At 41.0% G+C, this 15307-nt stretch overlaps 1 protein-coding gene across 1 annotated transcript in view; it reads left to right on the forward strand.

Annotated features, from left to right (window-relative positions):
* Positions 1-13809, forward strand: part of LOC116168760 (protein dachsous) — a 75435-nt gene extending 61626 nt beyond the window's left edge. The window contains exons 7-12 of the mRNA XM_031484741.1: positions 6275-8209; positions 8256-8625; positions 8893-10016; positions 10070-10375; positions 10438-10735; positions 10788-13809. Coding sequence (XP_031340601.1) covers positions 6275-8209; positions 8256-8625; positions 8893-10016; positions 10070-10375; positions 10438-10735; positions 10788-13470 — 6716 coding nt within the window. The 3' untranslated portion in view covers positions 13471-13809. The remainder of the gene's footprint in view (positions 1-6274; positions 8210-8255; positions 8626-8892; positions 10017-10069; positions 10376-10437; positions 10736-10787) is intronic.
* Positions 13810-15307: the final 1498 nt, after the last annotated feature.

The raw sequence follows: 15307 nt of genomic DNA on the forward strand, positions 1-15307 counted from the left end.
TTTCGTGGTTCGCAGGATCTCGATTAGGGAATCGTTTGCAATACAGATGCACCGCTTGCCCGCGGTTTTTATTGCACTCGAGGTATACTTGCAACATTGTTAATTGACTGAAATCCATTTAAAAAAATTTCAAATTCAAATATCAAATTCAATTAACAAAACATAATCATGTCATTTAAAATATTTAAGTCAACCATTAGTAGCCCCCAATAATAATAATTTAAAACATTCTAATTACGGCCGTTTTGTAGTATGTTTACAATCATGAAATATGGTTTTTGTTGCATTGAATTCGGACAAAAACTGTAGGCGCTACAGGTTGAAGCGTTTTTTAAGTTACATCCTGTATTGTATCCAGACGATCCATTTTGCCTTTGTGGATGCTCTCCTCTCAGATATCCCAATCGCCCTTTGTTGAGTACTCTCCTCCGACACTGTGCTCTTTGAATATAAGAAATTATCACCGATCACGTAAAAGGGCCGAGGAGAACCGGTTTAACCTCCCCCCCCCCTCCAACTCTGATAAAATGTGGGCGAAAAGGGCGGTAGTTGATAGGGAACAGTTCCTTTCATTGAGACCTTTCATCAGATTACCATGAAAGGTAAAAACATTTCCGCCCCCCGCCCCTCCGTCTTTTCACGTCACTCTCTTATCTCTAAAAGCAGTCGCGGAGGAAAGTGGTGGAAACCAATCCCTTTCGATGACACCTTTCATTAGACCATGAACGGTAAAAAGTGTGATTACCCCACCTCCCATTTTCAAAATTTTATTTGCGAGGCGCATACCAAATCTGACACAAAAAGACGCAAATGAATATGATGCACCTTTTACTTCCAAACAGCATCTCGAAAAACAATTCATGGGGGGAGGAGGCTTAAAACAACAAAATTTGGAGACTGCAAAGAATCCAGCGCAATTACCTAAAATGAGTTCAATACCGCGGAAGGGGATCCGGACAGAAAAACGTACAAAACGCAAACAATAGCGCACTTTTTTTAATAAAAAAAAGCACTAAAAATTTACAGAGCATTCCGTAAAAATACTAATTTGTTGAATGTTTTAATAAACCTATGCGCAACTACTCTTCTAATTTAATTATTCTAATTTTGTTATAGTCACTATGCAGATAATTTTGACCTGTAAAAGGTGTCGTCAAAGATTTTATTGTTTTAAATAGTCCATTTGGCTCCAAATAACATGTATTTGGAAAGTGCACACCATTTTTTTCCCGGCCCAACTTTTGGCAGCCAAAAAACCTCAAAATGTTTGTAATTTTTTCAGTTTTTCGCTTAAACCTCGAAAACGGTCCATATTTAATGAATAACACTTACTTATGTAGTGAATTAAAGAAAACAAAATTCGGCGGCGATCAAAAGATGAACAAAAAAAATCGGTCCAATAGAAAAAAATTTACAAGCGATCAAAGAACACCGATTTTTTCCAACCTTTCTAAAAAAACTGAGTCAACCTTTTTTTAATGCGTTGTGGCTCCTTGCTTGTTTGCTTGTTCATTTTTTCACTTTTGATCGCCGCAGGATTGTGTTTTCTTTAATATACTTACTAAAGAAGTGTTATCCATATAAGGTATAGACCGTTTTCGAGTTTTAAGCGAAAAACTGAAAAAAATCCGAACATTTTGAAGTTTTTTGGCTGTCAAAAGTTGTGCCAGGAGAAAATGGGTGTGTACTGTTCAAATACATGTTATTTGGACCCAAATGGACCATTTAAAACGATAAAATCGTTTACACCACCTTTTGCAGGAATCGGCCCTTCTGAGTGCTCGGGCCGTAGCCAGATTAGTTACTAAGAGCGGGCAGGAAAAATATTAATAATTTGCTGTGTTCTGCCGAAGGAATTCATTTTTAGCGCAATCCACGAAAGTGGAGCGCTTATGACTTCACATTTCCGCACGTCTGCGTGTCGTTCCGTACTATAGCTCAGTCGCTAAACCTCGTATTGACTATCAAAAATGAACTTTGGCATTCATCATGTGTTATAGCCCTAAATTGGTCAAAATTATTATTTATGTACCAATTTTGTTGAGAAAACGATCAAGCTATTTTGCTCGATGACCAAGAAATGATACATATCTATTTTTGGCGACCAAAATATTTTTATCTAAAGGATGTCAAAATTGTTATTTATGCATCGATTCTCTTGGGAAATTCAATTGCGCAATGCCCAAGAAGTGGTCCATGTGTATTTTTGTTCACAAAAAATGTCAAAATCGTTATTTATGTACCGATTTTCTTGGGAAGAAGTCGACTTCTAGTTTTCATCAATACAGATAAATAACCGTATGAAACTTGGTCACTAAGAAAGGAATTTTACTATTACAAACATTAGTTACGGGGGTGTCGAGCTAAATATAGCCCAGTGCGCTAAAAACATAGCCCGAGGATATCTTTGCCCGAGGTCTGACTGTTGTACAGATTATTGAGAATGAAGTAAACATGCGATGCCTTCTTTACCTTTAATTTTACTACTGAATAAAGACTGAACTTTATTCAATAGCTGGCATAATAATAATAATAAATTAATTATTTTAGCACCTGAGTAAGTAGCGTTTTTTCATGTTAGGAACAGTTTTGGTTTATAATGCGCTTCATAACATCAACATGACAATCGTTATCATTATATAAAAAATAATCGCGTACAAGAACCTGCAAAACAAGCGTGTCGCTAAAAAATCATTCCAAAATATAGATCCATAGGTAATGATATTTGTCCCTTTGATAGTTTATAAATTCGAGGATAAATTACCACGGCAGTCGGCACGAGTGTTCAAATATGCTCATTCGTGTAGACGGCGAGTGGAATTTCATTTTTACAACCGGTATAAAGAGGTATAATTTGCTATCAGTATTCGAGTGCAGCTATCAGCTTTCAAGATAAATTTATTCAATGTTATCTTTTATGAAGCGCCAAAAGCGGCATCTAGTTTTGTATAACCATGGTATAACCCAAATATTTTACATTTTACTTCGCAACTGCCATCTGTATATGTATAGTAAAATTTTAATGTTTAGGGTAATTTTCCACGCTTAGCAAGAGAACACGAGGGATCGGGACGCGGGTCTTAACACTTTCTCCATAACCTGACAACACTGGTGTAATGCCAGTGACGCTTTTAAGTGGTTGTTGTCCATTCCTTTACAAACATGCCTTACCTGTTGTTATTCCGTTTTGGCGCAGCAACCTCCATTGAAAAAGCCTATAACGTAGAGCATCATTCGTAGTTCACCGACCAAGGTTTGTCAAACTAAATACCCACTTGCTTGGTTTAAGTACATTTGAAATCAGGAGTGAGTGGCCCTGCGCCAATAATTTTTAACTCAATTTTAGACATATAACTCTCGCCAGGAAAGATTGCGGGTCACAGCACACCTTGTGTCGATCTACAATCTAAGTTTCTCTTAAGATGCGAGCGACTTCCGGAATAGGATCGTGCCAATGTTAAACGAAAAGTCTTTTTGTTCAACGTTGACACGATACTATCCCGGAAGTCGCTCACATCTTTAGAAAAACATAGATTGTAGACCGGGATCAAGTGTTCTGTGACCGGCAATCTTACCTGGCGAGAGGTTTACATACGCTAAACGCTGTAACATTTATCAAGTGTGCGAAATCGCTAAAAAACTTCTTGAATCACAAATCAACGACGCAGGGCCTTCTCAAACGAAGGGGGTCAGGTGCAGCGAATTGCGTATTCTTGAAAACAATCGCGGTGCCAATAATGACAGTACAACTATCCCATAAAATACTCATAACCATTGTACCTTTAATGAAGAAATACCCTGCATAGGAAGGAGTTAATCCACTCACTTGAAATGGCCATGGCTTAAGGAGCCAAAATCCATGCATTACGATCCATGATCGACTGTATTCACTTGGACTGTACAGGTCAAATTCAAAAGAATCGCCGATATAGGTGAAGATCGCTCCTGCGTGTCAAAAGTTATAGGTAAAAACCGTATTGCAATGAAAAAACACACAGAACACGCAATAAATTTTGCTACACCAATCCAGTGATTTATTTAAAATTAATAGAGTTCCCACAAATTCAACTGGCAGTCAACTTGTTACAAAATTATGTTATGTAGAAAAGAATAATACTTATACGGCAACGGTTGAAAATTAAATTGGCTCAAACTTCGAATATCAAAATCGTATTCACCACAATTCAATTAAATCCTCCACAATGCGAGATAAGTGCGTAGACTTGATCTCAAAATTACTTCTAGGATCACACCAGATCTGGTTAATCGCCATAAGATAATAACAATAATTCAAAATCTTGCATTTACACCGTCATTGAATTATTTGCTTTTACTTTAAAAAGATGCAACCAACAATTGCTAGCATGAGGACGGAAAGGAATGAAAAAGTAAACTAACATACGCATTCCAACTCGCCTTAAGAATGTACCAGTAAGAATTTCCCACGAATTAAATAAGAAACTAAATGACTTTTAAAGTATCTCGAACCTTTCTAGGAATTTTGAACTAATTTTGGTTTTTTGAAATACTCGCTAGGAAAATTCCCCTAGAAAATAACTAAAATGTGCACATCATGGTCGCGCCCACCCACCAACTTAGAATTTAAGATGGACTGCTGATTAAACAGTTGCATAGAGGTAGAAAAATCACCCTAGCATGGACGCGGCCATGTGCACGTTTTAGTTATTTTCTAGGGGAATGTTCCTAGTGCTCAAGTTTTGAGACTATTGCAGCCTTGGAAAATGACATGTGTCACAGTAATTTATTTAGAAAACGTGAAGTTTAATGCTTGTTTATTCGTTGATTTGAATTTCGCGCCAAGTGAGTGCACATCATGGCTGCCCCCATGTAGGTGTCATTTGTCAATTCAGCATTCGCAGTCCATCTTAATTTATAAGTTCGTGTTTCTACCTCTATCAACTGTTTGATCAGCCTGCAGTCCACCTTAATTTATAAGTTCGTGCTTTTTTGTGACTTAAATAATAAACACTTTTTTTAGCTTAGTAGGCGTTGACAAAATGTCAAAATAATCCATTGATCGTTCCTTTAAATGGCATAATAAAGAATCATATTGTGCCATACACCATTGTTCGTAATAAAAAATGCTACTCAATAGGTACATACAGTATGTACTTTTTTCCGCCTCATATAAAAATATGAAGTTGATGATAGTTTCTCAAAGACGAAACGTCGCAGTGAAAATCTGTGGACACCACCCTGTAGAACTTAAAAAGTGCCTATGAGGAAGTGTTATTGTTTTTTATCTTCTCAAACAGGGTCACATATAATAAAAACAAATATGGTTAATTTCGGTTTTTATCTTCGGGACCGATCGGAATTTCCGAATTTTTTAAACATAATTTTACTGAGCCCTAAACTAAAATAGGTCCCTTATGGTTATGGTTTCCGATTTCTCCATGCTGCTCATTCAGATTTTGGACACATTGTATAGCACTTTTAGACTGCAACTGAAACCGTAAATTAAAACTATTTACCAAATTCTGTGTTCGAAATATTTTTTTGTACTGTGTGCCCTATTTTAGCTGGTATTGCAGTGTATCTCAGCTGTTTTTAAAGATAGAGACTTGCGGTTTTCGCGACCCTTCTTTGTAAAACTTTTAATACCACAAACCGAATCAATCTAGCTACGTTTGTTACTGAAATACCGGGTGAAATCGAAAAGTTTGACTTTTGGGATGTTATCATATCTTACTACCCATGTGAGACATCAGAAAAAAGGTAAAAACTGCCGATTTTAGATATTTTTATGTAGAATCAAAAAAAACATTTTTTGAACACCGTTTCTGAGATTAGTCCTAAAGTTGGTATTGTTAAATGTCCTAAAGTTGGTATTGTTAAATGCAACACGCTGTATATCTTAACGTCAATTTTTTTGAATTATTTTTCCTGATTGCATTGATGCATCGCAACCTACACTTAAATTTTAGCCAGGTCTATTGAGGACTATACTGCATTCGCAACTCCAGATGCGGTATGGGGTCTTATGAATCTAATCTTACTAATTTCGATAACGCTATCCTTGTTGCTCATCGCAATGATGCCAAACTGACAAATGATTGAATTGAAGCATTAAAGCAAAACATTAATCTCCTTGTGCTGTAATTGTCACGTTTTGTTAATAAATTTGGCAAGCATGTACTGCGTGTCCATAAGCACCATAAATGCATCTGGAGCACTATAGCATATATGAAAGTACCTAAAGCTATTTGGTTCGCGCCAACTTTACTACATTAAAGTTCTGCTTTGGTTTCAGGCGAAATCGTCACCAAAGACGTCCTGGACCGTGAGGCAAAAGACGCTTATGACCTGGTGGCGGAAGCTAGAGACCAAGGTTCTCCGTCCCGAAGTTCCCGAGTCCCGCTCAAAATCAAAGTTTTGGACGTGAACGATAACGCTCCGGAAATTGTCGATCCTCAGGAGGATGTTGTCAGCGTGCGTGAGGAGCAACCTCCGAACACTGAAGTTGTTCGGGTACGCGCGGTGGATTTAGACGACGGTAACAATTCCTCGGTTACGTACTCGATTTTGAAGAGCCGCGATTCGGATGGTTACGGTGTCTTTAGCATCGATCCTATTACTGGAATAATCCGAACGAAAATGGTATTGGATCATGAAGAGAAGACAATTTATAGTCTCGCAATCGCAGCCACTGACAATGGATTTCCTCCAAAACAGACGACCAGAATCTTACGCGTTGAAATTTTAGATCTGAATGATAACCGACCCACTTTCACGAGCTCCAGCCTAATCTTCAAAGTGAGAGAAGACGTCCCAGTTGGACACATTGTGGGTACGGTTGCAAGTAGCGACGTATCCGATCGTGCAAATACCATTCCTGGAAGCAGCGGAGGCCACGTTATGTATACTTTAACATCACTCACTTCTGATCAAACTACTGATGCTTTTGATATTGACCGAAGCATTGGTTCATTAATTGTGGCTAGAGAATTAGATCGCGAACGTCAATCTGAATATCGATTAGAAGTTCGTGCTTTGGATACAAGTGCCATCAATAACCCACAGAGCAGCGCAGTGACAGTTCGATTGGATATAATCGACGTCAATGACAATCCTCCACAATGGCCTCAGGATCCCATCACAATATTAATCGCAGAAGATGCGGAAGTGGGAACGACAGTTTATAACTTCACCGCTACCGACAAGGATTTTAAAACTAACGGCGAATTACGCTACTCCTTGCTAAATCGGCGGTCAGATTCCAAGCTATTCAACATCGACTCCCTAACTGGAGCGCTAATCCTGGCCGCTCCTTTGGACTACGAACTTGTCACCGAATATACAATTGTTGTACGAGCGACGGATCAATGTGTTAACGTCTCCGAGAGGTTGAGCACTACAGTGACGGCTCGAATTATAGTGACTGACGCAAACGACAATTCCCCAAGCTTCGTCTTGCCAACGTCCTCTAATGTTGTGGTCAGCGATTCCGTTACCCTCGGCGAGGTCGTCACTCGGATCCTCGCGGTCGACAAGGATAATGGCGACAATGGACGAGTAACTTACATAATCGCCGGCGGCAACGAGGACAATAAATTCGCATTAGGCTACGACACAGGGGTGCTAACCTTGGCGAAACCATTCACGTTTACCGACTCAATCAAGACGTTCACGCTGAACGTAACCGCAAGTGACCACGGCACGCCCACGAGACAAGCAAACACCGTACTTAAACTGGCGATCCAAGGATCGATCCACAATCCGCCTCGGTTCCTCAACTCTGAGTACCACGCCAAAATCTCCGAGAAGGCCGCCTTGGGAAGCTACGTAACGAAAGTCGCGGCGAAATCTGGCCTTCTCGAGGGAACCGGAAATTTAACGTACTACATTCCTTCAGGAATCGCCGATGATGCGTTCGCAATCGATGCAATAACCGGCGTCGTAACCACCACAGCGATTTTGGACCATGAAGCGCGGGATCATTATAGTGTTCCGGTCTACGTAACGGACTCTTCCAAGGGTGACCACAAGGGTCCGGCCAAAACTCAATTTGATGTTACAATACTTTCGGTTTATGTCACTGATGAGAATGATCACGCGCCTTCCTTTCACTCGGGGTCGTGCTCGTCACTATCCATTCCGGAAAATAACGACCTTGCGGTTATCCATACAGTTGTCGCAATGGACTTGGATTCGGGGAATAATGGAGAAATCACTTACAGCATTACAGGTAAGAACGCATTGAGTTGAGGGCAAAAAGTATTCAATTTTTCTAGGTGGCAACCCAGGAAATAAATTCAGCATCGATATGCACACCGGGGAGCTAACGGCGCGATCCCTCGACAGGGAATCGCATTCCAGATATCACCTCGCAATCACCGCCCAAGATCATGGCAATCCCCCTCTTCAAGGGATATGCAACATTACGGTCCGCGTCGAAGATCAAAATGACAATGATCCGAAATTCGACAGCCTAAAATACGCGGCGACCATTCTGGAGGACGTTCCCGTTGAAACCTCGATACTGCAGGTGCACGCTTCGGATGCCGATATTGGTGTAAATGCCAAAATCATTTACTCGTTGGCTAACGAAAGTCAGTGGTTATTTCGGATTGATAATAAAACTGGGATTATCACTACGACTGGGTATGTATTTTCCAGTTCCAATTAAAATTTTACTACAAGTTCGTAAATTCAATATTACGTTAAAATTACTTTACTTGAGCTCGACCGCGCTTTCCAGTACGAGAATTTAAAAACATGATTCGCTTTATCGAATTTTTCCAAATTATTGCAAACATTTCTGGTGTGATTTCAAGGTAGACTTAAACACAGATATAAAAGATATAAAATTTACATCTGTGGTCATATGTTTTATTAGAACTCTGCCATTCATAATTATTCTTGTTACAGATTATTTGATCGAGAAAGGCAAAGTACCTACAACTTTGTTGTTGTGGCATCTGATAGCGGAAGATACGACGCAAGATCGCAAAAGGTTCCGGTGGTGATAACCATCGGAGATGTAAACGATAATAAACCAATATTCAACCGGTATCCGTTCAGAGAAAAAGTGGTCGCCTACATCCAACCGGGTCATACAATTTTAAAAGTGTCTGCGTCAGATGCCGATCAGGGTACAAATTCGGAAATAGTTTACAGTTTGGTCAATGACGGACTTTCGAATAAATTTCGAATGAATCCCACCACGGGAATACTGAGTGCCACTCAGAGTTTGGCAAGTGAGAATGGAAAAACGGTGTATTTAAGTGTAGTGGCGACGGACAAGGGAAATCCTCCTCAAAGTTCAACTGGTCTTGTTGAAATTAACGTGGGGGAACTTTCTGACAATTATCCTAGGCTGAGGTTTCAGAATGAGACTTACACTGTGAGCTTGTCGGAGAATGCTGATCAGTTTAGGGACGTGATCAAAGTGTTGGCGGTCCGAACGGATGGAAGACGTCAGAAGATTATGTACTCGTTCGGAACGGGGAATGAGGCCAATATTTTCGTTATTAATTCTGACAGTGGGATTATTCAAGTGCGCAATCCCAAGTATTTGGATTACGAGTTACGCAAAGAAATCACTTTGGTCGTGGTGGCGAGAACTGAAGGCAATCCGAATCTTCACGGGTTTTGTTCTGTCATAATTAAGCTAGTAGATCAGAATGATAATGCTCCTACCTTCAGTCAGCAAGAGTACACTGCAACGGTCTGGGAAGGAAACAGTAAAGGCACGTTTGTGTTGCAAGTGACTGCGTTTGACGCGGACGAAGATAAAAACTCGAGGGTCTTGTATCACATAGTTGACGGAAACCACGACAACGCTTTTATGATAGAACCTGCGTTTAGTGGAATTTTAAAGACGAACATTGTTCTGGATCGAGAAATTCGGGATATGTACCGATTGACAGTGATCGCTACAGATGACGGTGTGCCGCAAATGACTGGTACTGCAAGAGTGCGGATTAATATTGTCGACGTCAATGATAACCAGCCCACTTTTCCTCCTCATAGCATTATCACCGTTAGCGAAGGTATGCTTACTTAAAGACTTAATGAAGCTTAAAATTGTAATTTCTTCTTTTAGCGACGGAAGTGGGAACAACACTAACAACAGTTACGGCGAACGATGTCGACACAAATCCTCCACTTACCTATGGCTTCATACCAGAGAGTGACCGTGAGGTTTTAAAAATGTTTAGCATTGACAGATTCAGTGGAAAGGTTCACTTGATCAAACCTCTGGATTTTGAATATCGGCAGGAATACACATTGAAAATTGCGGCGTCAGATTCGGCTCACATGGCCCAGTCCACGTTGACCATCCGAATCACGGACATCAATGACAACTCCCCCATTTTCTCACAAAGTTTTTATCAAGCAACTTTACCAGGTAAAGTACCAATGTCTTACCCTAATTAGCTCCTAACTAACAAGACACTTCTCATTTTGCAGAAGGGAATATTAACAGTTTAATTGATCTACTAACCGTCAACGCAACTGATGCGGATTTTGGCGACAACGCAAGAATTCGCTACTCACTCTTCTCGCCCGTTAGCGGAATTATTATTGGAGAAAATGACGGCACGTTGAAGGTCAACTTGAGCAATGTATCAACGATTCGACAAGATCTACATTTAACAATAACAGCTACTGATCTGGGAAATCCGCCCCTTCATTCCTCGACGTCAGTCCGTATAAAAGTTAACGCGGACGCCACATTTGAACCACAGCCCCAACAGAGAAATTACAGGTAATCATCTCTCAACTACCCGGCAACCAATCTAATTTGCCTTCTGTTGTAGAATACAAATTCCCGAAGACACCCCCAAGGGAACTACAATTTTACGTCTACCCAGCTCAAACCAAAATCTCTACATTACTGAAGGGAACGATGAGGGCGTATTTGAAATCAGCAACCCATCCGGCAGCATAATTCTGGTGAATACCTTAGACCGCGAAGTACATGCCACTTACACGCTAACCTTACACACCGGAGTCATATCGAAGATGAATAACACCGGGATTGAAGTGTATCTCACCATCGATGACGTTAACGACAACGCGCCAGTGTTCAAACAGACAGACCTGGAGATTAACATCGGGGAAGGAACCGTGATCGGCACAAATATAATTCAATTTGTAGCCACCGACGCTGATTTACCAGGAAGTGACAATTCAAGAATAATATTTGACATCACCTCAGGAAACGACTACAACTTATTCGATCTCGAACTGAACACAGGAATTTTGAGGGTCAACAACACCCTTGACTATGACCGAGGAATTACCGATCACAATTTCGTGATCCGGGCATGTGACTGCGGCTCGATGCCTATTTGCACGTTAAACAATTTCCGCATATCTCTTACCGATGAAAATGACAATTCGCCACAATTCCCAGTCCTTGAGTATCTGGAGTTCATCGCGGAAAATGAGCCGATCGGTACCGCGATTTTCACGGCGCACGCGACGGACTTCGACAAAGGAGTCTTCGGGACGCTAAACTACTCGATCGTTGGTATATCTTCGAGCGCGAAATATTCCGGAACGGATGAGACCTCGAAATTGTTCCACGTGGATTCGAACACCGGTTTGGTGACCACAAACTCCGTGTTTGACTACGAGCAAAAGAGCCGGTACATATTCACGCTGAAAGCTGCCGATATCGGTGATAAATCGGCGACTGTCAAGGTGAGGATTGAAATAGAAAGTCGCGATGAATTCCATCCTCAATTCACGGAACGTACATATCGCTTCGTTTTGGCAACACCGCCTTCAGGAAGCCTACCCGCCGGGTACGTTGCCGGGCATGTCACCGCCACAGACCGAGACAAAGGCCCCGATGGCAGAGTCGTATATCAACTAACCACCCAACACCAATACTTTCGCATAAACAGGACCACGGGAGCGATATTGATAAAGAAGAAATTTAACAACGCCGAAGCTTTAGAGGCGGGCAAGGACATAAGTTTGGTGGTCACCGCCAGTTCGGGAAGGCAGGGGTCACTAACTAATATGACAGTCGTTGAGATCACGCTAGACCCCCTAGCAGATCCTGGCACAAACCTAGCCATAAACACGACCGTGGCCGCGGCCAACGGAGGGATAGCAGATTGGGCGCTGGGACTACTAATCGCCTTCTTACTGCTGCTGATAACCTTCGGTGCGGTCTTCGTTTTTTTACACATGCGCAACAAGCGCAATAAAAAAGTGAACAAGCCTAGTCTGAGCAGCGAGACGGTCGCGTCCTCCAACAATTACGTCGATCCAAGCGCCTTCGACACGATACCGATTCGAGGAGGGGTCGTCTCCGGAAACAATCAATTCGCTCCCCCTAAGTACGACGAAATTCCCCCGTACGTCGCGGGACACGCTGCCAGTTCAAACTCGGGCGCGGCGACCACTTCTGAACTGTCAGGCTCCGAGCAGTCCGGTTCGAGCGGACGAGGCTCGGCCGAGGACGGCGAGGATGGAGACGACGAGGAAATTCGAATGATAAACGAGGGACCTTTGCAGAGGGACTCCGGGATTCATCGACAGAATGAAGATGACGATAACTTATCGGACGTTTCGGTCCATAATACTAAAGAGTATTTAGCGCGTTTAGGAATTGTAAATAGCAATAGTGCGGGTGCTCCTCAAACGGCGACGCGAATGTGCGCAGATCCGCGGACTAGTAGCAATAAGGACACTTTGCACCACCACCAAAGTGTTCCATTAGATGGACTTCACATGTTTGAGGAGCACGGTGGCGCCGAAAATGATATTACTAATTTAATTTATGCTAAGCTAAACGATGTTGCTAGCAGCGATAGAGCTAGCTCGACGGGCGAGGGAGGTGCTGTAGCTACCACGAACTTGGGTGGCACAATGGATCATGTTATGGCTATTGGAGGCTATGGTGATGTACCGACAGTTACACATCAACCGTCGATGAACGGTTCTTTAAGTTCCATTGTTCATAGTGAAGAAGAATTAGCGGGTAGTTATAATTGGGATTATTTATTAGACTGGGGACCTCAGTATCAACCGCTTGCTCACGTATTTTCAGAGATCGCAAGACTGAAGGATGATACAGCATCCGTACAAAGTGCCACAAGTGGAAACTCTAGCATAAAGAGTAAAAGCTCAGTTGCACCTGTTAAAAATGTGCCCCCTCCGTTAATTACGAGCGTTGCGCCCAGATCGATCGCGATGCCCGTATTGAACGCACGAGGAGGTTCTAGTCATCATATCGCCAGCAGTCATAGTCAGGTTCACATGCTACCAAGATCACCGATCAATCACGATGCTTCTGGTGCGACCTTTTCGACATCAACCGCCATGTCGCCCAGCTTTTCGCCATCGTTATCACCCTTAGCGACGAAATCTCCCTCAATATCACCTCTAGTTACGCCGGGAGTGCCGACGTCACATCACGTTGTGTCGAGGCATCCGCCACAAAGTCGAAACAAAACAGTTGTCGATACGGAACTAAGAATATAGTGATCCTGAGGAACAAAGTGTCTGGCTGTGTAAATTTAATTAGTATTCCAAAAAGACTATTATTTAAATTGTTGTGAACAATCTTAAATTTGTAAATATCTGTACAACACTTTTGCTCATTAGTTTATAAGTAGTTAATTTTGTCTGCCATTTTTAGCCATTAAGACTGTAACCGTAACTGAACATAGAGAATGAATTTTTGTATAAATATTTATAGTACTATTTAATTACGTTGTGTATATGTATAAATCCTCCTCATAAAGTAAACATTTTTGTAAATTATTCCACTGTTAACCACATTATTTGTTGTAACGTACGAATTTAGCAAAGAATTCGAAAAATTGTAAATTACAAAGATAGTGCATTTTTGTACGAAAACAAAATAAAGAAAATACAAATGTGACTTTGATTTATTGATTAGAGAAATAGTGCGATTAATGGAAGTTATCAACATCACATTACTGCGTTGATTGAGTTCAAACTCCGCTAGTGCTTATAGGCAAAAGCAGTGTGATGTCTGCTGTTCATACACCTGAAAAGATGCCTAACAAATTTGCTCTAAAACCAAAAGTGTTAGTTTACTAACATCAAGTCCATACGCTCATCAAACTTCACACAATTCGATAATTTCCACATTTTTAACAGTATAATCAAAAATTATAAATTTTACTTGTCCCAAGACCATGTAATCAAAACATAAACATGAATTGGGCAAACATTTACACCAAAACGTGAATGATTGCAAACAAAAGGTTAACACGTGATACATTGAGGTTAAATCACGACAATTTCATAAAACAGACGGAAAATATAAAAACATAATGTTGCATACAAAAGACAAATTATAAAAAATGCAAAGATTAGGTACTACCACACAAATAAAAACAGCAAACGTAAACTCTTGAGATACCCCAACCTTAGCAACGTCCTGTGAATATGATTGTCGATACGAAGCACCCTATACATCATGTTAGTTACACAAACCGAAATCTGGTGGGATTACAGAAAAGGGAAAGAGAGCGAAGATGAGATGAATGGAATTTCTCGGAAGACCACGTGTTTACCATTTCAAACACCTGCAGTCCAGTTTTTTCCTAGAAATGCGTGAAATGCAGGGAATGGGCGATTTTCGGGTGGTTTTTAGGGGTGTTAACAGATCAAATGACAGAGTCGCTTGGGGTAGTCAATAAATACGATTTAACATGCGTGTTCATGGTCTTTTTCTTGTAACCAGCTCAAGTGTAACGTACGGCTTATCTTGAAATATTTTGTTATACCTTAATCATTGCTGTGCTTTTGCTTTTTATATCAGGTGAGTTATTTTCTTTATTCAATTAATCTATAAATGTGTGTAACTTGAATGCAGATTGTAACCCTTTACTATAGATTTAACCACTTGTACCTCTTAATGTGTAACCTTTGTTGGTATTGGCAATCATGTTTCATTGTCGGTAGGCCTGTATCTGTGCTGTACATACTTGCATGTGTACATATTTGTATATTGTGCTTTTTAGTCACTCTCGATTATGTCATTGCATTTCATTATATTTGCTTATTTGATGGGCTGTGAGTAATCAAGAGGGAAGTGTGCTTGTTTAGAGGGGATCGAGTTATTCAAGTTTATACGGGCCTTGGTGCACCTAACAGTAACATTTTCACTCGTTCCGAAACCCAACGACTTTAGCCCACGTCTACAGGCCCCCCACTGGGCCTGGGTAATCCTACCGCCCGGCGAGGTATATTTAATATCTCTTAGTTTTGCCTGATGTATGTGTTGTAATACCTGGGGAATGGCTTGATTCCATTTTGGTTACTCATAGCGTGTAAGTATGTAGTA

This window comes from Photinus pyralis, unplaced genomic scaffold, assembly GCF_008802855.1.
Source record: "Photinus pyralis isolate 1611_PpyrPB1 unplaced genomic scaffold, Ppyr1.3 Ppyr1.4_LG4, whole genome shotgun sequence".
In the NCBI taxonomy this organism is placed as follows: domain Eukaryota; kingdom Metazoa; phylum Arthropoda; class Insecta; order Coleoptera; family Lampyridae; genus Photinus; species Photinus pyralis.